Source organism: Penicillium expansum (assembly GCF_000769745.1).
Source record: "Penicillium expansum strain MD-8 chromosome Unknown contig210, whole genome shotgun sequence".
Taxonomy (NCBI): Eukaryota; Fungi; Ascomycota; class Eurotiomycetes; order Eurotiales; family Aspergillaceae; genus Penicillium; species Penicillium expansum.
The window spans coordinates 236,248-259,138 of NW_015971429.1; the positions used below are offsets into that span (position 1 = coordinate 236,248).

Consider the following 22,891-nt stretch of genomic DNA (forward strand, 5'->3'; position numbering starts at 1 on the left):
TCGACATCAAAGGTCTCTTCTAAGGTGGTACGAATTATGTTATACATATGGCCTTAGATAATCAAGGTCATGAGGTTATCTGTTCAGCTTCAAGGCATCAAGTCCCGTATTGATCAACATCGATGAGGGTCATATCCAAGCCAATGAAGAAACATGCAACATACATGAGTCCGATTAGCGTTTGTCGACGCTAATTCCACTTGGAGGGTCCCTCCCCGCTCCTCGTGGATACAAATTCTGTGTCTACTTTCCCTCGATTCTCTTTTGACTACCTGCAACGTCTTCTCCTGTGTCGAAAACCCAGAGAAATCCTGATTAACATTACCCTCGCTGTCGATGGATGCTCAACACTCCTCCAACCCTGTTGTCCCAACGGGTACAGCGGACAAGGACAAACACCTGGCGAACTCGTTGCTGGAGTACAGATCGATTCGAGATGGAGACCAAGATATCTTGCAGGGAGAGAATGTGGATGAGGCTCTTGCCGCCAAAATGGCTCTTATCAATGATGTGGGAAATCAATATCCTTGCACTATGAATTGGACACGCAATTAACCCGAGGCCCTTTTTCCTCTACAGGCCATTGATGAAATTGGTTTCACACCTCACCACTGGAAACTGTTTTGCCTGAACGGATTCGGATATGCAGTTGACTCGCTCATCCTTTTGATTCAGTCGATTATCTCGACCCAGGCCAGGTTGGAGTTCAACCCATCATATTCCACCGGACTCACTATCGCGGTTTATGTCGGCATGTTGGTGGGTGCAATTTTCTGGGGCTTTTCGGCCGACATTATTGGCCGGCGATTTGCCTTTAACTTCTCCCTGTTTATTTCATCGGTATTCACTATCGTCGCGGGGGCTTCTCCCTCTTGGGTAACCCTAGGTTTGTTTGTCTGCTTAAGTGCCTTTGGCGCTGGGGGAAACCTAGTTTTAGATACCACGGTCTTCCTTGAATACCTTCCCGGCAAGGAACAGTGGTTGTTGACACTCATGGCGGCATGGTGGGGTGAGCTTAAACCCCCCAGTAAACCTACTATCGAAAGCCTGAACTGACTCGCAATATCTAGGCTTGGGCCAGCTCGTCGCAGGTTTGTTTGCTTGGGCCTTTCTTCCCAACTTCTCCTGTAGCGATGCAGCCACATGTACTCGTGAAAACAACCAAGGATGGCGTTATGTGTGGTACACATCCGGCGCCTTGGTGTTTGTTCTCTCCATCCTCCGTGTGACCATCATCCGCCTTGAAGAAACGCCGAAGTTCCTCATTTCTGAGGGCAAAGACGAACAAGCAGTACACGTTTTACGCAATATCGCCGATCGACACAATCGCCCATGCAGCCTCACCATCGAGAAGCTTGAGGCATGCGGACAAATTGCTCTTCGCGGGACTCCAGGTTCTAGTTGGTTTATGCGGCTTATCTCCCCAAGCGAAGTGTTCTTCCATCTCCGTGGACTCTTCGCAACTCGAAAAATGGCCCTGTCGACGACTCTGGTCTGGTTCTCATGGCTACTCATCGGTCTCGCATATCCGCTTTACAATGTGTTCCTTCCCATCTATCTTACGTCGCGTGGCGCAAGCTTTGGGGAGAGTAGTCCATATATCACCTGGCGGAACTACGCTATCAACAACACCTGCGCTATCTTTGGTCCCGTATTAGCGGGATTCATGTGTCACTCACCCTGGTTCTGGGGCCGTCGAGGAACCATGATTATCGGAGCTGTGGTCACTATGGTTTTCTTTTTCTGCTATACCCAAGTGCGCACTGCGAACCAGAATGTTGGCTTTACGTGTGCTATCTCTTTTTGCTTGAATATTTACTACGGTACCCTCTATGCTTACACCCCCGAGGTATGTGCTTCCTCACTTCGATTATTTCCGTCATCCCATATCTAATGGCTCGAAAGGTCTTCCCCTCCGCCCATCGGGGCACAGGAAATGGTGTTGCTATTGGGCTCAATCGGATCATGGGAATCGTCAGTGCCGTTGTCGGCCAGGCCGCAAATGTAGGTATTTATTCTTTGCTCTCATAAGGAAAATGCTTATATTGTTCACAGACCAGCACGGCCGTGCCGATTTACATATGCGCAGCCCTTTACATTGTGATGGCGATTATTGCCGGGGCCTTGCCATTTGAACCATATGGCCGACGAAGCAGCTAAAGAGGTAAATATTTGGATTAGGATACACCACAGTTCATTTCTGAGTATTTGTTACAGGCTCTTTCAAGGCTCTCAGATTGTCCAAATGGATGAACTGGGATAATCCGATTGGAGCAGATCAGTTTGCGGCCAAAATAGGGAGGCTAGCCGTCATAATTTCGTTAATGTCTAAAGAAAGAAAGAGAAAAAAAAAACAAAGCTCTAGATTATTTATCTCACAACACTATGTATCATCAATAGACAATCCGACGACCGGATATATGGGGTACAGTGTCAATAGTTATTAAACAAATCACAAGGTGATATCTCAAATAACAGGTCTTGTTGACTTCTCATGTCTTTCTTTTGTGCCTTGATAGAGTGATGGAATCCTTTCTGCACAAATGGCATTTGGCCATTAATTAATACCAGCAACCGTTCTCCGTGCAGTCAACGGCGAAATCTTCTTATCTCTCCATAGCCTTCGCCGCCATTTCTCTCGCGGCATTTTCCCACCGATCCCATCCCAAAGTAAGACTTAGTGTGTCTCTCCACAAATCATCAGGATCGCTTCCAGACGGTAACTCTCTACCATGTCCGATTTTCCCATTTATCTTCCCTTTAATAAACCGCATATGCCAAGGGATGATCCCGACCTTCTCAAATCCCATCCTCTGCGCAAGTCGAGAACTAGCAAGGTTCATCGTGCTAGCCGACCAATGTACTCTGCGCAATCCAAGGCCTCCATTCTCCGTAGACTCAAAGGCAAGCTGTAGAGCGAGACCAACGGTATTAGTTGCCACATGGGTTCGCTGGTACGGAGGTAGGATGACAATAAATCCAATTTCTGTGCACAGGTTCGTTGGCGATGTGCGAATAAAGCTCACAGTGCCAGCTAGTTCTCCCTCAGGATCCTCTAGGGATGGCGGCCGTGTCTTGTCTATAATGGCAAAGGCAAACGACTCTGGGTTGGCGAAGGACAGAATATGGTTCGTGGGAGTATTGTAGAATAGGGATTTGAGTTCAGCTGCTGAAGCAGGGGGTAGTATGGGTAAGTGTTTGTATAACTCGGGATACGGCGAGGATTGGCGGAAGAATGTTTCACAGTGTTGCTCTGGATTGAAGGGAATGAGCTTGATACGTTCGTTTGATGCCTCTCCCACGTGGAAGGGGAAGACGGAGAATGAAGCCATTTTGCTCGAAGTGAAAATTTTGGGCTTGGAAAGATGGCTAGGTAGCTTGCTGACTTGATAGAATTATTTCCTACCTAGTCTCGCATGATGGTGCAGCCCCTCTTCTTGGCAAATATCTATGGAGGACACTAACCTTTTTTGATGTATAACCTGGGCTTTCTCTACCAATAATATTTCTTCATTTGTCAGACATGAACCATCCACATAAAATACGCCATAACTCCATATTTATATGTACACCTCGTTACTTCATGAAGACTGTTTCGCTAGTTCCTCTTGGACGCCTAGGTCTATGTAAACAAGGATAGATCCTGTATGCTCATCCTCTAGGCGTCTAGTCATCTAAACCTGGTACATTAGGCAAGTGCATACATATATATAATATATCTATTGTCTTTCTCATTCGATCCGTTCTGTCTCAGTATGTTACAAAGTTTGCCATTTTCTATACTTTTCCAGAATATCGTTAATATTCAAGCCGGTGAACGCGTAACACTCTGTCGCTGTTTTGCTATCATCGATGCACCGCCCCTCGGAGTTGTTTGATCTCCCTTAATTGCCCATAGTAGATATTCCTGCCTTCATTGCTCGGTCGTTGCTAAATACTTATTTTCTAACTAGTTACATACCTTATACCTAGGGATGAAGCTATATTTATGGCTTCATTCCCAATCCTGATGCAGTGCCCGCGGTACATCATCCCGCGTACGAAATTATGGGACCAATTGTACGATCTCGGCATCGAGATGGATTACGACAAGATCATTTCGAACCCGCAGGCCACCCGCTACGTGGTCAAATTCATGCACCAAACAGGTCTCCTCCGGCAGTTCCAACATGTTGGGATCGAGGATGACGACGACGACGAACCGGTAGGCCTTGCGGCAATGGATCTAGGTGTGGAAGACGATGGGTATTAGCCAATGACGAGAATGAAGCTGTGGAACGAGATACTCAGCCAGGGATGACAACCATGCCGATGAACTGGCCACCAAGAACACCACCACCAATTGAAACTGAGGCAGGGGGGGACGGAGGATGAGAAATGAGAGCGAGAAGTGAGAGCGAGAAGTGAGAGCGAGAAGTGAGAGCGAGAAGTGAGGGCGAGAAGTGAGAGCTAGAAGTGGGATGTGGGGTGTGGGAGCTGGAAGGTGGAAGGTGCACTCCACGGCAATCATTTAATAATTTCTTATGTATGGGATTGGGTATGGGTTTGGGTTTACGGGATTTACGGGATTTACGGGTTACAGGAATGGGCTGATTCCACGCTCTTTTGCTCACCATCTGTACTCCTCTGGGATTCGGCGTTAGGACTCGAGTTCTTGCTTCAGTTGGAAGAAGCGCCTGCATAGTCATACGCAACTAGTTAGACTGCAACAGGTTAATTGAACTTTGATTGATTGATTGATTGATTGGCTTCATTCCCACCCCTATATATCCATCCCTCACTAATATGTATTCATACTGAGAAATGAGAGATAGAATCAAGCAGAAGAACATTAAAGAACGGTGTCAGTACTGAGTACTAAATTCTCCAAGATTCTATTGACTGAATGTAGCCCGAATTGAAATGCTGTCCTGCGATTCAGGATACTTGAGTTTGTATTATCAATAGATAGAGTAGGAAGTTAAGTTTAACTTATAATCAAAATGAAAGGCATAGCCTAAGGCGTTGTGGTGCAATTTCAAAAATTAGATTCGCACAAAGATATGTAATTTTTCAAGGTCAGAATGAAAAACCTCCAGCGCGAATCATGTTTGGAAAATCTACATGTAAGACATAAGCTGATTGCTCAAAAGACTTCATGGAAAGACGCCGATAAAGAGTGGTCCACTATCCACGAAGTGGAAAACTTGAGTCAAGAGGAAGGCGAAAGTGTATCTCAATACGATGATCAATATGTTTTGGAAGGAGCCATATCTGAGGTTTTCCAATGTTGAAAGGTCGTGCTTCATAAGCAAAACGATGAGAAGCTAGCCTATAAGTGATCTATCTCAGTTACGAGAATCATACGATAAAAGGGTCCATAATATATAGACTTGATCTGAACTAAATGAAGTATATGCAACTTAACAAAGGTATATCGAAAAGAAATATCCACTTTATAACTGCTTTTGATAATCAATTGAAAAAGTCTTTCCTGGGCCCATTTCAAATGGCCCTTGGTATGGTTGATTATCACCCAGTTCCATTATCTCATGTGGCTTGGCCCTATTAGTATAGCTATATTGAACAGAACTCCCATTAGACATATGACCCATGGAAGCCTGTTGAGCAGGACTCCATTTCTGTTGCTGCCGCCGCCGCCGACGAACAAGCCAAAACACAAGCAGAATCACTAGAAAGAGACCAGCAGCACCGCAGCCAGCACCAACTCCCGCTTTGGTGCCCAGTGACAAGCCTTCACTGTCAGAGCTTTCGGAAGCCTTAGAGGTCGTAGCACCAGTTGCTGGATTTCCGCTGTCTGTGCTGTTCTTGCCGGTTGCGCCGTTGGATGTGAGTGGGGTCCAATATGCAGACCAGCTCGCTTCCCAACTGTTGTGTGAACTGACCAATGTGGTAGCATCTTCTGCGAGTATGGTTTCGCTGGCGATGCGGGCGTAGCCGGGACCTGGTGCTTGGGCCAAGAACCAATTGGTAGCTCCAATTTTCATGTTGGCGCCAATGAATGCCGCCTGAAGGAATGCCCGTCCCAACGCATATATGCCTCCAGTTCCGTAACACGGGAAGTAAGCCATGGGTCTGTCGACAAGAGGCGCATCTAGGGTGAGGTTCAAAAGAGCAAATGGCACCTTGATAGTAAGGTTTTGTGTGTTGGTGCTGTCCTTGGTGAAGGTGAATGCCAGATAGCTGGGAGAAGTGATAATCCTCTGGTACTGAGGATCGTCGGTATTTCAAGCATAAAGACCTAAATCAGAATTGTGAGTCACTGGCAATTCAGCAGCAATGGCATCACAGGAACTCTGAGGCAGGTAAAGGTAAGGATCAACTGGGGCTGCTATGATGGTGGTACCACCCAAAAGAGATGAGTTCCCTTGTGAAAGTAAGCCTTCTTTGCTAGAGAAATTCCACGGTGAACTACCAGCCGCCACACCAAGGCTAACGTCAAGTAGATTGATAGGCGCCGAACTGCCTGTATGAGGCTGGGCAGAAACGTCACCCAGCACCCGACTTTGATCGTAGCCACCGAGCATCAGACTGCCCGGAATGCTTAGCGACGATGACCCAATGTGCATGCCGTATGTATAAGATTCGATACCCTTCAACACATCCCACAGCCACCCAGTGACAATATTTCCTCCGATACCGCCAAATGTCTGGTTAGTGCCTTGGGCACCCAGCGCCAGAGTGCCAACTTCGAGTGGGTAATTCTTTCCTCCGGGGTAGGTTTGGTAGCCATCTTCGACAGTAATTAGGTTGGTATTTGGGATGTCCGTTCCAGATATGCTCATCGTATCGATGGAACGGTGAGCCTTGCCGTAGACGGGAATGGCGTTGGTTTGCGAGATATCTAGAGACCCCCATGTGCCATTTGGAAAAAAACTTAATGCTTGTGTTGTCCCACGTGGTCGACTGAGCCCCGAAGGTACCGGCATCATCGGCATAGCAGTAGAGTGATGTCGTGAGGTTTGAGCAGTAGGAAGAAAGGATGATGTAACTCGTCCACCAACCACCGGGATACAGAGCAATCTCCTCTCTCGCACTGCCTAGCTCTACTAACACAGCATTCCAAGGGCCATCAGGTCCAAATCCTTTTGTGGACCATCTCATAGTCAATGGAAGGGTGTCTGCAGAACCGAAGTCTAGAAGGGCGAAAAGCAGAAAAGTGATGCCGCTTCGACCTCGGCGCATCTGTGAGAACGACATCTTTGTCACCATTCTTGTGTTGCACTTCATATATATATATAAGACAGAATGTAGGCAACACGAGCGTTCTGGGGGTAGGGGTTCACGGAATAAGACGATAAAAGACCTCGGAGTCGCACTAGTATTCGCGATCGCTAGGCTCACATCTCTTCTTAAACTGGCGTCGGTTCATCTTGGTGTTTTCGCAATACTGAGCAGGAGGTACCGTCCGACACACTAGGCTCAGCGCGTAGTGATTCATTTTTAGCCCGTGGGATCCGAATCCCTGCAGCATTAGCGCGTAGGTACTATGCCTCCAATTCTACTTTCGTGGCCGTTATATGTATGTACCTGTAATATAACAGTAATACCATTACACGACTTGCATGGGCTAGTTTCATAACAAAGAATCTGCGAATCGCTGACCGGGTTCGAAAGAGAAGTGGAGAACTACTCACTTTATGGCCCCCACATTTGCGTTTTGTTTCCGATTTTCGTTGTCTTTCTAAGCGCCTATGCACGTTGGCGCATGCCCAGCCCTTCAGCGCCGCAAGCTGCTTGACTATTTTTTGATGCCAGATCGAAATAATGTTGCTTCTTACACATCTCAACATCTGGCCATTTCTTAGGCTAATATTTACTGCTTTCTATATAAAAAGAGTGTATCGGCATAGGTTGGAGTTCTTCTCTGCCAACCCGGAGTCCTGATCCAGCCTCTTTGTCGTCTTTTTCCTCGCGGGACCACCATGCTACAAAGCTCCCCAAGAGCCCTACGAGCTATAATCGCCATAGTTATCCTTTTTGTTATAGTTGAATCTCTGCTCATTCTAACCGACAAGCCTACAGTGGTGTACTTTCCAGGTCACCATGGTGGTCAAGCAGAAGTTGGCGTAGTGAATTGGTCTCGCTTTGCCTACACGCAATATGTCACCAACACAGCCTACCTCTGCAACTCAGTCATGCTGTTTGAAACGCTACATCGCCTGAACAGCAAGCCTGACCGAGTCATGATGTACCCATCGGAATTTCCACTAGACGGGAACAATACTGAGCCGGAGAGTCGACTGCTGCGCAAGGCACGAGATGAATATAATGTTAAACTGGTACCTATCAAGGTTCAGAGTCGAGGCAGTCCGCGTGGTATATACCACCTGATTCTTTGATTGTGATTCAAGAATACTAACCGTATTACAGACACATGGGCGGCGAGTTTTACTAAACTCCTCGCCTTCAACCAGACTCAATATCAGCGTGTGCTCAATTTAGACTCGGACTCGACTGTACTACAGGTGTGCTGCCCGAACTCGTATGCCTTCTAATAGCTTCTTACTAAAACATCTTTAGAGCCTGGATGAATTGTTCTTAATGCCACCATGCCCGCTGGGATTACCTCGAGCTTACTGGCTTGACCCTAATGAACGTGTGCAAACCTCCAGTTTATTACTAATTCAACCTTCCCATTTTGAGTTTGATCGCATAACAACTGCCATTAATAACGCGAGTCCTTCCGAACACGACATGGAAATCGTGAACACCCTCTATAAGGACAGTGCACTCATTATCCCTCATCGTCCATGGACGCTTCTAACAGGGGAGTTCCGTGGTGAAAATCACACTACATACTTGGGTAATGACCAAGAAGTCTGGAATCCAGATGAAGTGGCCAGTGAGGCTAAATTTCTACATTTCTCTGACTGGCCCGTCCCTAAGGTGCGTTATTGAAAGTCCTTACTCAAGAAATTCTTTGGAAACTGTATTTGACCGTCCTGCTTAGCCCTGGATCGAAGCTCCTCAAGAAATCATAGAGAAAGAACAGCCTCGCTGTCGATTCAATGCGAAAAGTGGACAAAAAGACGACTGTCGCAATCGCGATTATTGGTTGGGCTTTTATGCAGATTTTGCTAAACGACGAGCAGTATGTGCCCTCTCCCCTTATCTTCCGGACACAAATTGACAAATAAAGGATGTTTGTGGCTACGATACATAATCGGACATATGAGACATACCAAACATAGAGGTGCCTCTGTACATTAACCATTGCAACCCCCTGTTGAACACTAAACCGCTATAATTCGAGGGCGCTTTTTGCGAGTATATTTCCGACTTGAAAAGAATTGAATATTTATCCAATTTTTCAGGACAGTCTCCATAACCTTTTTTTGTAGTCAATACTCCTGCAGGTATAGTTCCAATAGTCTACTCATGGTAGATAAATGCAGAGTACTACCTCACCGTACGATCAAAATTAGCCTCGAAGCTATGTTTGTACACGTTTTCTGACTATCTGCGAGGACTTGAAAAAGAGCAATAAGGTATATAATGCTTACTGCCGATACACATGCAAGGCAGCCATATGAAATAGATTCACAATGAGGTGGGCCGAGCCAGCGGATCTTGACATGTCAGCATTCACCAGATTACTGTACTAGGCCTTGAATGTAAGCTTTTTCTCTAGCCAAAGAAAGAGATCGGACCCCAATTTTATTGTTCCACAGTGTTCACAAAGTACTAGATCTGCATAGACCCCTTAGATCCTGGTAAATTTTCGAGCATGGTGGTAAGTGATGTGATTGTGATTCAGCTTGCATTAGCTCTGCGGAGTCAGGTCGCTTGGACGAAAAGAAAAATTGGCGCTCTTTTTGGGTATAAGATCGGCTGTCTTTACCCCATTATCGCAATATTGAGCTTCAATCATGAAACGCCAGCGGATGGAAAGACGAATCATTGGGACAATCCCGAATACTTTGCATAATCAGTGTCATGTGTTTCGGGTACAGCTTTTTTAATACGTACAGAGTACTCCGTACCTTGGCGTGAAATGCACGTTCCACTCTAATAATAGGAGATGCATAGGAACGATAGCCCTCCGTGACCCAACAAAAGGACACCAATAATGAAAGTTCTTAAGGTTGCCAATGCAATCTTTATTTCGTCTGGTCTGGCTATCTCAATGCAGGTACCACGAAATTCAATTGTTTAACCTGTTGATCCCAAAGCTTAAACATTGGTATATGTTGTCACACAGCGGATCCTACGCAATGCTCGATGGCGGCTGAGTGAATTATTCCTGAGGGCCCTGGTTTCAAATGAATCCGATTCATATGGAGTGAGTAAGGGAACTGACAGAAATCTCGTGTACGGTAAGGTATGGTACAGATGACATATGTATATGACTCCAACTAACTCAAATGACAAAAATCCACTATTTGACAATTTGTGCGGACATCACTGATTAAGCTCAATATGCACTTTTGTATGGGACCCGCATCCAAAGCGGTCCATGTATTTTCCGAGGAACCCTCTGCTTTTAACCATGTATTGTAACATAGCTTCCGACAGGAACTATAAGTGAGGGCGGATAACTTTTTTTTTTCAGTTGCGCCAATCTAAAAGTATTCGACAGGTATATCGGGATCTTCGGGTCAGGGTATACCAAGGACGCTCTCCACACAAGCTACAGCGAGCATATGCTTAACCAAGAAGTGGGTAGACTCTGACTCATCACTCAGCATGCAAACATCTCTCTCGTCGCATATCCACACAAGAGCCGAAGATGAAACCATATCCAAAAGATGTAGGGAAGTCTAGTAGAAAGACTTGAAAATTTACCTACTCTTCCTTCATGTGGAAAGAAAGGCCAATTGTGTGCATCTTCGTACTGTACTCATTACGTGTATACATTCGTCTGTACATGTTTGCAGCAAGGGGACCTAGATTGGAAGACCTTAGCCGTATTAGTTTTCTGCCCCAGTAAGTGCGAGATCTGGATATTCTCGTCAATAGAGCGTTATCAATCGTAAACATGTTGAGCAGGGCCACGGTATCTCAGAAATTGCTTTGCGCTATCTTCGTTGAGTTACTTGTTTAGGAGTTGTAACATTGCCAAAATCTCAAACAACGAACCATTTCGACAATTCGGATCATGACTTCCCTGTTGGTGGGAACCATGTCAACTGGTCGCCTAGGCTACTGGCCGGTCATATTTGTGTAACTCGGTCATGCTATTGGAGATCCTCCATCGGCTTGGAAGTGAGGCTGACTGTGTGTTGATGTACCTCTCCTAGTGGTCTATATCTGAGTATCGTGATTCATATGAGAGCCACATGCTTCGTTATACACGGGGCCATTATGCAGCCAAGCTCAAGCCAATCGAGATACCGATAAGACCTGGGAGTGACGGTGAGTAGCCTCTGACGCTGCTGTTATCACTTAATTTGAAGCTGTTTTGCAATGTTTCTGTTGGTGGGGTGGTCAAAGAGCTGCGCAAAGCTACTCGCGTTTCATTCTTCGCGCCGTCCGGCCCCGTCGCCATGCCCTCGACCTACTGGACAAATCCGGGAAAGGGTCTTTTCACTCCTCCACTCATTCTCATTGAGCCGTCTGCAGCTGCCTTCAATCGCACGATTGACGCAATTCTCAGTTAACTCTAGCATATTTGATATGGAGATTATGCAAAAGATGTACAGAGCTACTGCACTTACTATACCGTAGCGGCCGTATATTCTTCTTGCCCGGGAATTCCGCTCCAAGAAGCACGAGGCATATCTAGGGAATGCAGAAGAAGCGTGGGATGCCGAAAAGTCTTTTCAAGACGCTAAATATTTGCATTTTTCTGGCTGGCCTGTTCCTAAAGTATGTCAGACTACGAAATGGGCATCGGTTGTGCAAATTTCTAGAAAAGCTAACGCCTTTCGGTAGCCGTGGAGCAAAGCTCTCCCGGGTTTGATCGAGGAATTACAGCCCCTTGCGAGTTGAACCCAGGAACTAGTTATAAATATGACTGCCGTGTGAAAGACCTTTGGCTAGGATTTTCGATAGCTTTGGGATCAGACAAGAGGTATGTTATGCTCCTCCTACTATCTACTGACAAACTATTCATCGACTTTACTAACCTTGGTTAGAGTCTATGTCACACTGCTGTAAGAATGGCAGATGCGACAAAGACCTCTTATAAATCCGTTCAACATAATTGCACATTCCGCGATCACGATATAGAATCGTTGTCGGCTACAATCCAACATAGGACACTCATACATTGTATTTATGTCCTCCGGTACTACCATGCCATAATTAACATGACCGTATATCAATCAGAAAGCTTTTAGACTAATCACACTCTGAGGAATTGACAATTTCACACACATATCCCATGGGGTTCTTTTATCAACCCAAATTCAACCTCCGACACAACTGATCAATGGCTTCTTTATGCCGGCGCAAACCTTGGAAGAAGGTAACTGGCCGAAAAAGGTCAACGCGTAGATATGGTGTGTACTATTTGCGTTATACGATATCTGTTCGAGTGCATGAGATATAAGTTGCACAAGAGTTCAAAGGCAAAATGGTACGCAGTGCTTTCTATTAGCCAGATACAGCCACATTCCCAATTATATATTTGTGCAGAATAACCTGAGTAGATTGTTTGACTTGATTTCTTTCCAGCCCCGGAAGAAATTGTTTCACCCTGATAACATTCGAGCCATGTTCATTTGTTATTCCTCATTTTCTCTCAAATTCTACACAACAGGCAAGGGATATATTAACGAGCTCCATAGATACCGAAAAAGGTCAACTCAAAGTGTTGGTGGCAGGAGTAAGCAATATTAAAAACACATTATATCAGATTTTTAACACATGGCTTGTTTATTGGGTAGGCAGCGGGCTTTTTAGGATCAAACCTAGTTGATTTCCTGCTTGGGAATGGCCATACAGTGATTGGCCTTGATAATTTTCAGAGTGGCTCATCGCAAAATTTGTGCCATTTACAAACCCATCCTCGGTTTGAATTTCTTAAGTAAAATTGGCCTGTGCTCTAGTGAAACCGAATTTCCATGTCATTGACTAAGAACCAGTCACAATATCCAAGATACTTTACCAGAGCTGGAAGAGGTTGACCAGATCTACAATCTAGCTTGCCCGGCAAGTCCAGCCCATTATCAAAAAGACCCCGTGTCAACCTTGAACACTTGCTTCCTCGGTACTAGAAATCTATTAGAGCTTGCGAGATCCAGAAATATACGCATTCTGCACACCAGTACCTCAGGTTAGCGATGCACAAACTCATCCATCTCTATCTCTCGATATGTACCTGACCCAGGCTATGACCACAAAAATAGAAGTCTACGGCGACCCCTCTGTCCACCCCCAGCCAGAGCACTATTGGGGCAACGTGAACTCATTCGGCCCACGGGCCTGCTACGACGAAGGAAAGCGCGCCGCCGAAGCCCTCTGCTACGCCTACCGAGAGCAACACAACGTTAACATTCGCGTCGCGCGAATCTTCAACACATACGGACCACGCATGGGCGCGAGCGATGGCCGGGTCGTTTCAAGCTTTATCGCATCTGCATTGGCCAGTGAAGATCTAAAAATCACCGGCGATGGCACAGCAACTCGATCGTTTCAATATGTTACCGACTGTACGCAGGGACTGTATGCGCTTATGCAGAGCGGCTATAACAAAGGCCCGGTGAATATCGGTAATGATAGGGAGTTTACTATCAAGCAACTAGCTGAACTTGTGATCGTGCTTGTTTCGCAGATGACTGGCGTATCTAGGGTCTCTATTGCGTATCTGCCGCCGTTGGTGGATGATCACATGGTGCGCAGGCCGGATATTACGTTGGCGAGAGAGGTGCTCCACTGGGGACCGGTTATTCGGCTGGAAGACGGATTGCGGAGAACGATCGAGTGGCATATCAATGATAGGGGGTCTGACTGAGTGGCGGTTTTTTGGTTGGTAGCTGTATCATATTCCGCGGGTATGATGTTGCGTTCAGCATCCGATTGCGCTGTGGTCGGTTGTTCCGAAACCCCTCAGTAGCTCATATTTCTAATGCATCTGTGTAACCGGTACGAGATCAATCAAAATAAAAAGACAATCCCCAGAGTATCTTTCTTCTTATCAATAAGCTCTATCTGATGAATTATTCAACCTATCAGATCTACACCATGTCCAACAAGCGTGGGTCCGACAAATATTTCCTTTTTGGGATTAGCTTATCGCGGGCGAGTATGAACTTCAACGTGTGCGACAAGGCGAGACGTTCCAATCACGGCGATATGTATGGGCTATTTTCTAAGTATGGGTCCCCTCCTTCTGCATTTTGATTCTTGGCTATCGCGGGGTGAATCTATATATGACTCCCATCCCCAGCACCACACAGCCCGATTTAAAATCGAACATCTTCAGTGAGCATCACTTGATTCATCTTTTTACTTTCTATACAACAACCCTTCAGTGCAATCCGTACAATGGGTGACTATACACCAGAAGTAGCAGCAGCTCCGGTGCTTACCCCATCCGAGAAGCAGGTCGACATCACTGGCATCAAACAACCCAGTGGAGTCCTTTACCACCAATTGCGAAATGAGCCCTTGAACATTGTTGGTGGTCGAGGCAGCTACCTGATAACCGAGGATGGTCTGGAAATCTTGGATGCGACATGCGGCGCAGCTGTATCCTGCCTGGGTCACAGTGACGAGCGTGTCCACGAAGCTATCTTGGATCAGCTGAAGAAGATCCCCTACTGCTATTCCATGTTTTTCACCAACAGTGCTGCCGAGAGTTTGGCAAAGCTTTTGGTAGACTCAACTGGAGGCAAGATGTCTCGTGCCTACATTGTGAGCTCGGGTAAGAAACCTGTCCATGCCGAACCATGACTACTTACTAACCTCACAATAGGCACCGAAGCTGTTGAGGCTGCTGTGAAGATGGCTATTCAGTATTTCACAGAGTTACCCGTCCCTGAGCCCCAGCGGGTTAACATCATATCTCGAAAGTCATCTTACCACGGAAATACCCTCGGGTCACTTGCTGTCGGACACCACGCCTCCCGGCGGAGAATCTATGAAAGTCTTCTTTCGAAGAATATTCACCACGTGCCCCAATGCTATCCCTACCGCAGGATGAATACCAATGAAAGTACGGAGGACTACGTTCAAAGACTGGCCCAAGAACTAGAGAACGAATTCCAAAGGCTTGGCCCCAACACTGTCTGCGCATTCGTAGCGGAGACAATGCCTGGTGCCGTGAGTAAAACCCGAGCCCGCTATGCTCAATATGCTAATTGTTTCCCTAGACACTTGGATGTGTCCCCCCATTGCCCGGCTACCTCAAGGCACTGAAAGCCGTCTGCGAGCGACACGGGGCACTCTTCATCCTAGACGAAGTAATGTCTGGCATGGGCCGCACCGGAACCCTCCATGCCTGGGAGCAAGAAGACGTCGTCCCTGATCTCCAAACAATCGCCAAGGGACTCGGCGCCGGTTATGCCCCGATTGCCGGTTTGCTCATCAACAAGCACGTCGTCGACACTCTGAACAAGGGCACCGGCGCTTTTGTCCACAGCCAGACATACCAGGGCCACCCGGTTGCATGTGCGGCTGCATTTAAAGTGCAGCAGATTATACAAGAGGATAACCTACTCCCGAACGTGCGGGCGATGGGAGAATATCTTGGTCAGCGTCTTCACGAGCGTTTGGATAATCACCCTCATGTTGGCGATATTAGAGGCAGGGGATTATTCTGGGCCGTAAGTCTTTTTTCACTTCTATTTTTGGTCTTTACTAACATGATCATAGATGGAATTTGTTCAGGATAAAGAAACGAAAGAGCCATACCCGCCTTCAAAGGCGCTTTCTCGGAGATTGCACGCGACAGGCCTCAAGCCTGAACATGCGATTTCGTTGATGCCAGGAAATGGCGGTATCGATGGCGCTAATGGCGATCATATTATTCTAGCGCCGCCTTATAATACTACCCGCGAGGAGATCGATTTGATAGTCGACCGAACTGTTCGGGTCATTCAGGAGGTTTTAGGATAGAGGTTTTATTTGTGAATTGATCTCGATTTTATCTCTTCTTGGTTAGTTTAGTTAAATTCCCGCTCGAATTTTAGTCAATTAAATGAGTTCCTACGCATGCTTGACAAGACTCTTCCGCTGCTGTATGGTAACTCAATGCCATAATATATATTTAGGCGATCTTCCTGGTAATTTCAAAATAATTCACTATAGCCACTAGTATTTCACTTATTCTCGCTTTTGAGGGATCACGGTACATACAAACTGAGCACATCTTATAGATTTAATCTGGTCTAGTGCCATTGCAATATATATTGTCCTGAGTGTTGATAACAATTTAATTGGTCAATCATCAGGTGACCGTCATGTATGGAGATAAGGCTGCGGGGAAACAAGACTCATATAATCCATGCCCCTACTATATTATTTGTGGATCTCTCGCTATTTAGAGGTAGATCATCTGTTTGATCGTCAAGATGCCTCGAGACGACAAGTTTTCACGGTCACGAACTGGTATGACCGCTCATCCCAAGGCGAAATGTAGATGCTGATAGATGTGGAAAAGGATGTCTGCAATGCCGAAAAAAACACAATAAATGTGATGAGCAACAGCCAATTTGCTCTTTTTGTGCTTCGCGGGATTTAGATTGCCAATATTCATCCGGTGTCAAGTGGGTTCGACCAAAAGAGCCAATACCGACAAGACATAAGCCTCGCGGCAAAGACACCCGTCGAGCAATTGAACAAAACATGCTAGGTCAACCTTCGGCACTTTTTGCACAGACATGTTTTGAATCTGCAGAAGACAAATCTGCGTGGGAATATTGTACGTGACTTCATGCTAAGTAATCAGAATCCGAATATCTAATCGAGAATATTTGCATAGACATAAGCCTCGTTGCATCCAATGTCCCTGCTGTAGATGGCCCGGACAACCCTTACCGGCAGGTCTCCATCCCAGCCCTATCATCACCAATTCTTCTCGAGACTATTGTCTGCATATCGACAGAACATATGCTCAATTTCGGATTAGCCAGCATAGATCTCGCAGCCAAGCGCCAGCAGAGAATGCTCAGAACGCTCGGACAAAACCTGCTCAGTATCGACGCCAAGGGCGCCTGCGATGCAGGTACAATCGGAGCCAGCAACAAGCATGAGCGAGAAGCGCTTCTCACAGCTGTCGTTCTTCAGGGGATCGTTGTCGCACAAACAGCAGACGGCGTACTGGAGCCCCACGTCAAATGCGCTTCTTGGCTCATGGAAGCACTAGGATACTTCGACGAGATACCACAGAACCCCATCGCACGTATGACAGTACAGCGGTATGGCATGGTCGACGTAATGCTAGCCATATCACGACAGCGAAGGCCGTACGCACCGCAAAATTTCATACTCAACCAGCCCGACCAGAATCGTTGGGACACCACCGAGCCCTCATTCCACAAGATGACGGGATGCCCGCAGCCACTGATGCGCTTTCTAGTACGAATAGCACATTTAGCCTGCGACATGAACGAGGCGCTCGAAACAAATACAGATGGAGGCGCTATTCTCAACGAAGCATTCCAACTCGACACCGAGCTTCGCGCTTGGGGATCTGGGTACAATGGAATTCCACCCTCGCGATGTGAACGCACGCCTCTGGATATTCTCACTGAGTGCTTTTACTGGACTGCACATTTACTGCTTGCCCGTCGGGTTTTTCGAGACCAGACATGCTCGCCGCGCGTACAGCATTTAGTGCATGTGTGCTTTGGGCTGATGGATCACCTGTCAACGGGTTGTGGGCCCGATTCTTCGCTGCCTCAGCCGTTCTACATTGCTGCGAGGGAGGCTATAACCCCTGAAGATCGTGTGTGGGTTCGGCATAAGCATGAGTCAATGACGGCTTACTATCGGGAACAACAACGGAACTCGGCGATGGAGCTTATTGAGCAGATCTGGGACACTACAGATAAGCTACGGGAGCTGGGTAGTGGCTCTGGTTGGCCGAGGGGGACCGAATTGTCAATTGTGGATAGTTTTGTGCAAGCGCTTGATAGAGGGGCTTGTTTCTTCATCTTCTAACAAAGTTACTACTCCGTAGTACTCCGTACTTTGTTGTATTTTTTGGGGAGGGATTTTCCCCCCTCCTTTCTCCTCGGGTAATTAGGGATGAACCGGTTCGCGGCAATCTTGAAACAATGAACGATCCTAGGGGTATTTACCTAGATGGGAATATCGGAATCTCGCATGCCAACAATGGAAGATGAAGCACCATATATGTCGGGTCATTAAACTCGAAAAGTACTGCCTGCAGTACGGAGTAGCCGGAGTAAAATATGTAAAGGCATAAACACTAGGCCGAAAAGTTCCTGAAAAATAAGCTGAATGCTCCTGGGCCCCATTTGATGATGAATTGATGAATTGATGAGTTATGAACTCAATAGTTATGTACTCCGGACTCCGTATATCATATGACGTACGTACATATACCGATTAAAAATGGAGTAGGAGTATTAGAAAACCGGATACGACGGATGTCTACGGAGTAAGAGAAATGTCCCCAGCAGAGTTGCACCCTGAATTCAAGCCAGTCGGGGTCGGGAGTCTAGAATGACCTGTCATGTCTCCAGAACCAATCATAATCAATGCCGGGGCGGGTACCTGAATGTTTCTCCTTTGGCGGTCCATGGAACTGCACGTGTAACTGCATGCTTATTGGCCGAGTCCACTGAATTAGCCCCTGTAACCGTGGTCCCGATACCGTCCAATAGTCAGTGGCTGACTATTCTTGAATCAGGGGAAACAGGGGAAAATCTTCGATCACATCCATATTCCATATTCCATATCCCACTCCGTATTCGTTAATTCGTCAAACAAATTGTCAAACGCATTGACTTTGTTTTTTAAATTCCCCGATCTCACGCCGTTAGGCATTAGATATGAGGTTTGTGTGGTTTATTCGACGCCACACAGAATCCTGTTGAGACTTGCCCCTGAGAGAGAGAGAGTCACACCGATATAGTTGGACGAGACATAAACGCCGAGTAAGGGGAGTGGCACGCGCACCCCTCTTCACAACAATGGAGGTTCAGCCTGCGCCCTTATTGCTCCAAGCCTCCGTGATGCGAGTTGGACTTATGCAGGTCAACGCAGGGGCCAAAACCAGTTTCCCTCAACTCCATACATCGCACACTCTGTACTCTGTACACCGTACACTGGTCCTAGATGGAAAAATATACTTCGGAATTTTTGGTTCAAACACAAAGAAAGGTAAAAAAAAAAAAGGTAAAAAAACGTAAGACAACTAAAAAAAGATGTACAAATCGAGGTGACCAAAAAAAAAACAATGGGGCCCCCCCACGAGGTGCCAATAGTCCAGAATGGCGCCGGTGCGTTGTCCATCAAAGTCAACTGGTTCTCTGTGTAGTCAGCATCTCCCATCTCCTGATCCGCTTCTGCCTTTCGTGTTTCTCATTCCCTCCATTCTTTTCTTTTTTTTTGCGTCCGTTTCATTCTTTCACGGCGACATTATAACACTCATTTCTGCCCAATTCATTCGTTTCCTCGAGAACGGTTTGCCCCCTCCCGTTCCCGCCCCGTTGATCGATTCAACCTGGGTATTTGAGCATTTGCCGAAACACATCTTCATTGATTCTTCATTGATTCTTGTCGATATAGGGAGAAATTATTCCCCTGCCATTCGTTACCAGCTGCTTCGGCCAGCCTTTTTATTTATCCCCTCTTTTTTGGACGCCTCTGCGACGCGCCCTTTCAACCCAACCCCCCAGTCTCTGACGTGGACACCCTCGAACGCGATTCGATCCCTACGCTAGACTTCCGTTCATTTACATCTTCAACTTGACCCTCTCGCGCCAGTGGCTGCTTCGAGATCACATTTCTAACAATCCGTCTCCGCACTACAATCACACCCATCCCATTATTTGTCGGCCGGATCGTCACACATCGTACCTTTTCTTTCCGAAAAAAAATAACTACATACGCAACTGCAAAACAAGCATTCATCACCTTGGACACGATTCCGATTACGTGCGACATATTTTCTACCGTACCACATTACATCATGTCTTCGTTGACAGAAATGCATTACCCAACAACCGGCGCAATTGCGCCCACGGCTTCGTCTTCCTCGCCTCCAGCTTCTACACCCTCTCCGTCGACCTCGAGTGCTACCACGGCCCATTCTTCTGCTACACGCCGGCCTCCTCGCAAAAGCACTCTGACTCAACAACAGAAAAACAACAAACGTCAACGCGCAACTCAGGATCAGCTTGTCCTCCTGGAGATCGAATTCAACAAGAACCCAACACCCACCGCTGCTACCAGGGAACGTATTGCTTCGGACATTAACATGACGGAACGGTCTGTTCAGATCTGGTTCCAGAATCGGTAGGTTCAATTCAGAATTGTGTTTCTATTTGCATCTTTACTGACCCAAGATAGTCGCGCTAAAATCAAGATGCTGGCGAAAAAGAGCATTGAGACTGGTGAAGGATGCGATTCCATTCCAGAATCCATGCGACACTATCTCGCGATGCAGTTTGACCCGAACAAGGCTGGCGCAAGAGACCCCTTTGGACGTGCTGGCGCATACGGCCCGCCTAGCATGTACGCAAACGAGGCCAACCCTTCCGGCAAAGTTGGTATGTTGATACATCACTCTGATCCACTGTACGTCGTACTAATTGGTATTTCTAGTGATCTCTCACTTCACTTGTCGTTCCTTGACTGTTGGCAGCTGGCGGCGGATTGGACAAAACGCCATGGACCTGGTCGTTTTCTACTCCCCCGACAAGGCATGCATGACTTACTATATCAATAACGATGCTGCCGGTTATAAGATCGAGTATCCGTTCGCCTATATCAAGAACATCACCTTGGAAACTGGGGATCCAAGCCCTGGGCCAAATGGGGAACCACCTCGACCCGGAGGTCTTGTTGTGGAACTGAACCGCCCGCCGCACTTTTATATGGATTCATCCAACTCTGGAGGGTTCTACCAGTGCGGTGATTTCACTGAGGAGCAGCAAGCTAGTCAGATCATGGTTCATCACCTGGGAGGCCATCCCAAGGTCTTGAGCGTTCAGCTTGCCAAGCTTGTGTCATTGGAGTCCTTCCAGAACCGTCTGGCTTATAATAACAGCAGCTTTACCATGCCAGCTCCGATGTCTCCGCCGTTCATCCAGCGTCCTGCATCCCAGCCCAACCAGTTTGTCGCTCCTACTTACATGAACTTGTACCAGGATAGCAATCACTTGGGCTTCAACATGCCAGCTGCTCGCGGGCACAAGCGCCAACGAAGCCGTTCAGTACCTGTTGCAGTTGACATTTCGTCATTCCAGAGTCCCATGTCTTCCTTCCACGTGCCACCCCCTCCGCCCCCATTCAACCACACCGAGGCGGGCATCTACGCACCTGTTCCACAGTCAGTGCACCATCTCCCCACGGACCTCCGCATCGACACCCAAGGATATGGACTGGATTTCCGTACCAACCCCATGTCTGCAACGACTACCGGATCGCCTTCCGACTTCGCCAGTCCCATGTACAGCAACGCCGGTCAGGGCGATTCCACGCCAGTCGCCAGCATGGCGCCTCAGTTCAATGTGTCCTTTGTCTCAGGTGGTTCAACCGATGCCTCAGGAATGGGCTCTCACGCAGCGTCTCCCTACTCCAGCATGAGCCCTGCAGACCCGCTGATTGCAAACCATTCGCCGCCACTATCCAACATGTCACATGGCTCGTCTGATATGTATGGGTTTTCCCAAGACCAGCAGACTGGCTTCGACGACAGCCTCTCGATGAATGATATGTACTCGAAGCATCATGTCAACTATGGCGTTTCGCACGAAAGCCCTAGCTTCGAACTGCCCATGCACGGCCTCTCTGCCCACCCTTCTCCTGGCATGGGTGATTACTCACACGGCATGGCTAACCTGGATGAGATCAACTCGCAGGGTATGCCGACTGGGTCATGAGTGGGAGCCTCTTGGGGTTGTTTGAGTTTGTGTTTCTCTTTTGTCTCTTGATGTCTCACGGCCTTACCTATGCATGCGGCGCTTATGCTTGTCGATGGGTGTTTTACCTTGAGGGAAATTTCTTAATTGTCCAATATCGAGAGTCGTAGCTAGGTGTTGGGTTTCGGTATTTGCAAAACCCCCTTAACGGCTCTTTTTTGGATGATTCTCGTCTCGCTGGCGATGGCTAGGGAAGCGATTTTACCTTCTGATATGTTTCTTGCGTGACACCCTTGTGTCTTGTTATATTGATTATACCCTTTCCATTCTGGGGCCGGTCCTGAAGCGATTTTTGTTATTTTTGTTTCTGTTTTCCCGGCTGTCCCGGTTGAATCCAGGACCTTTTTCTTCTTCTTCTTCTTCTTCTTCTTCTTCTTCTTCTTCTTCTTCTCTCCCGGTCAATTTGCCATTCTTCTTTTCTTCTTCTTTTGAATCATGGCCGGGAATATTTCTCATCTTCTTTTCACTTTTTTCATCTTCTTTTTTCCAATTTTCTCTTACGTGGTTATGCCAAACAGACCGACTTGGACTGCAACTCCATTCCCCTCAATTTTCTTTTTTTGTTCTATTTTGTGTGACTTTCTTCGAGCAGGGTGGTGCTATCTACCCTGCACTACTATGGTTACAAAGGTCCATTCCCCTGTCATGGGCTTGGAGTCGAATTTTTGCACATGAGCTTGTTCTGTCGGCACTCGTTTGGGTCTGACATCCAACCGACGCTGATCCTCTGGGCTGCGCAGAGTTGTGATATCTTCTGCCCGAGACCACACAAGTAGGATAGCGCTGAGCTGGCGGTATACGAGTGTGGGTGATTGACGCTAGGCTCTGAATCAATTCATTTTGTATCGCATTCAGCTCCATATATATTGTAGCCGTAGCCCAATGTT

General features: G+C 47.0%; 9 protein-coding genes across 9 annotated transcripts; 7 read left to right on the plus strand and 2 right to left on the minus strand.

Annotated features, from left to right (window-relative positions):
- Positions 1-336: 336 nt before the first annotated feature.
- Positions 337-2,160, plus strand: PEX2_064540 (MFS transporter; the record flags this gene model as incomplete). Its single annotated transcript, XM_016743725.1, has 5 exons — positions 337-510; positions 580-1,009; positions 1,071-1,849; positions 1,906-2,004; positions 2,056-2,160. 5 exons carry the CDS (start codon positions 337-339, stop codon positions 2,158-2,160), a joined length of 1,587 nt encoding a protein of 528 aa, XP_016594790.1.
- Positions 2,161-2,606: 446 nt separating this feature from the next.
- PEX2_064550 (GNAT family N-acetyltransferase) lies at positions 2,607-3,332 on the minus strand (the record flags this gene model as incomplete). Its single annotated transcript, XM_016743726.1, has 1 exon — positions 2,607-3,332. The coding sequence occupies one exon, from the start codon at positions 3,330-3,332 to the stop codon at positions 2,607-2,609; it is 726 nt and encodes a 241-aa protein (XP_016594791.1).
- A 746-nt stretch (positions 3,333-4,078) lies between these two features.
- On the plus strand, positions 4,079-4,346 carry PEX2_064560 (uncharacterized protein; the record flags this gene model as incomplete). The annotated part of the gene is made up of 2 exons (XM_016743727.1): positions 4,079-4,245; positions 4,295-4,346. The coding sequence occupies 2 exons, from the start codon at positions 4,079-4,081 to the stop codon at positions 4,344-4,346; spliced, it is 219 nt and encodes a 72-aa protein (XP_016594792.1).
- Positions 4,347-5,435: 1,089 nt separating this feature from the next.
- Positions 5,436-7,212, minus strand: PEX2_064570 (Peptidase aspartic; the record flags this gene model as incomplete). Its single annotated transcript, XM_016743728.1, has 3 exons — positions 5,436-6,209; positions 6,264-6,844; positions 6,924-7,212. 3 exons carry the CDS (start codon positions 7,210-7,212, stop codon positions 5,436-5,438), a joined length of 1,644 nt encoding a protein of 547 aa, XP_016594793.1.
- A 713-nt stretch (positions 7,213-7,925) lies between these two features.
- PEX2_064580 (uncharacterized protein) lies at positions 7,926-9,166 on the plus strand (the record flags this gene model as incomplete). The annotated part of the gene is made up of 5 exons (XM_016743729.1): positions 7,926-8,319; positions 8,374-8,468; positions 8,524-8,889; positions 8,954-9,094; positions 9,143-9,166. The coding sequence occupies 5 exons, from the start codon at positions 7,926-7,928 to the stop codon at positions 9,164-9,166; spliced, it is 1,020 nt and encodes a 339-aa protein (XP_016594794.1).
- Positions 9,167-13,261: 4,095 nt separating this feature from the next.
- On the plus strand, positions 13,262-13,900 carry PEX2_064590 (NAD-dependent epimerase/dehydratase; the record flags this gene model as incomplete). Its single annotated transcript, XM_016743730.1, has 1 exon — positions 13,262-13,900. One exon carries the CDS (start codon positions 13,262-13,264, stop codon positions 13,898-13,900), a length of 639 nt encoding a protein of 212 aa, XP_016594795.1.
- A 533-nt stretch (positions 13,901-14,433) lies between these two features.
- Positions 14,434-16,005, plus strand: PEX2_064600 (Pyridoxal phosphate-dependent transferase, major region, subdomain 2; the record flags this gene model as incomplete). The annotated part of the gene is made up of 4 exons (XM_016743731.1): positions 14,434-14,812; positions 14,864-15,210; positions 15,261-15,713; positions 15,763-16,005. 4 exons carry the CDS (start codon positions 14,434-14,436, stop codon positions 16,003-16,005), a joined length of 1,422 nt encoding a protein of 473 aa, XP_016594796.1.
- Positions 16,006-16,998: 993 nt separating this feature from the next.
- Positions 16,999-18,051, plus strand: PEX2_064610 (uncharacterized protein; the record flags this gene model as incomplete). Its single annotated transcript, XM_016743732.1, has 1 exon — positions 16,999-18,051. The coding sequence occupies one exon, from the start codon at positions 16,999-17,001 to the stop codon at positions 18,049-18,051; it is 1,053 nt and encodes a 350-aa protein (XP_016594797.1).
- Positions 18,052-20,050: 1,999 nt separating this feature from the next.
- Positions 20,051-21,965, plus strand: PEX2_064620 (homeobox domain-containing protein; the record flags this gene model as incomplete). The annotated part of the gene is made up of 3 exons (XM_016743733.1): positions 20,051-20,376; positions 20,431-20,630; positions 20,686-21,965. 3 exons carry the CDS (start codon positions 20,051-20,053, stop codon positions 21,963-21,965), a joined length of 1,806 nt encoding a protein of 601 aa, XP_016594798.1.
- Between the last annotated feature and the right edge of the window lie 926 nt (positions 21,966-22,891).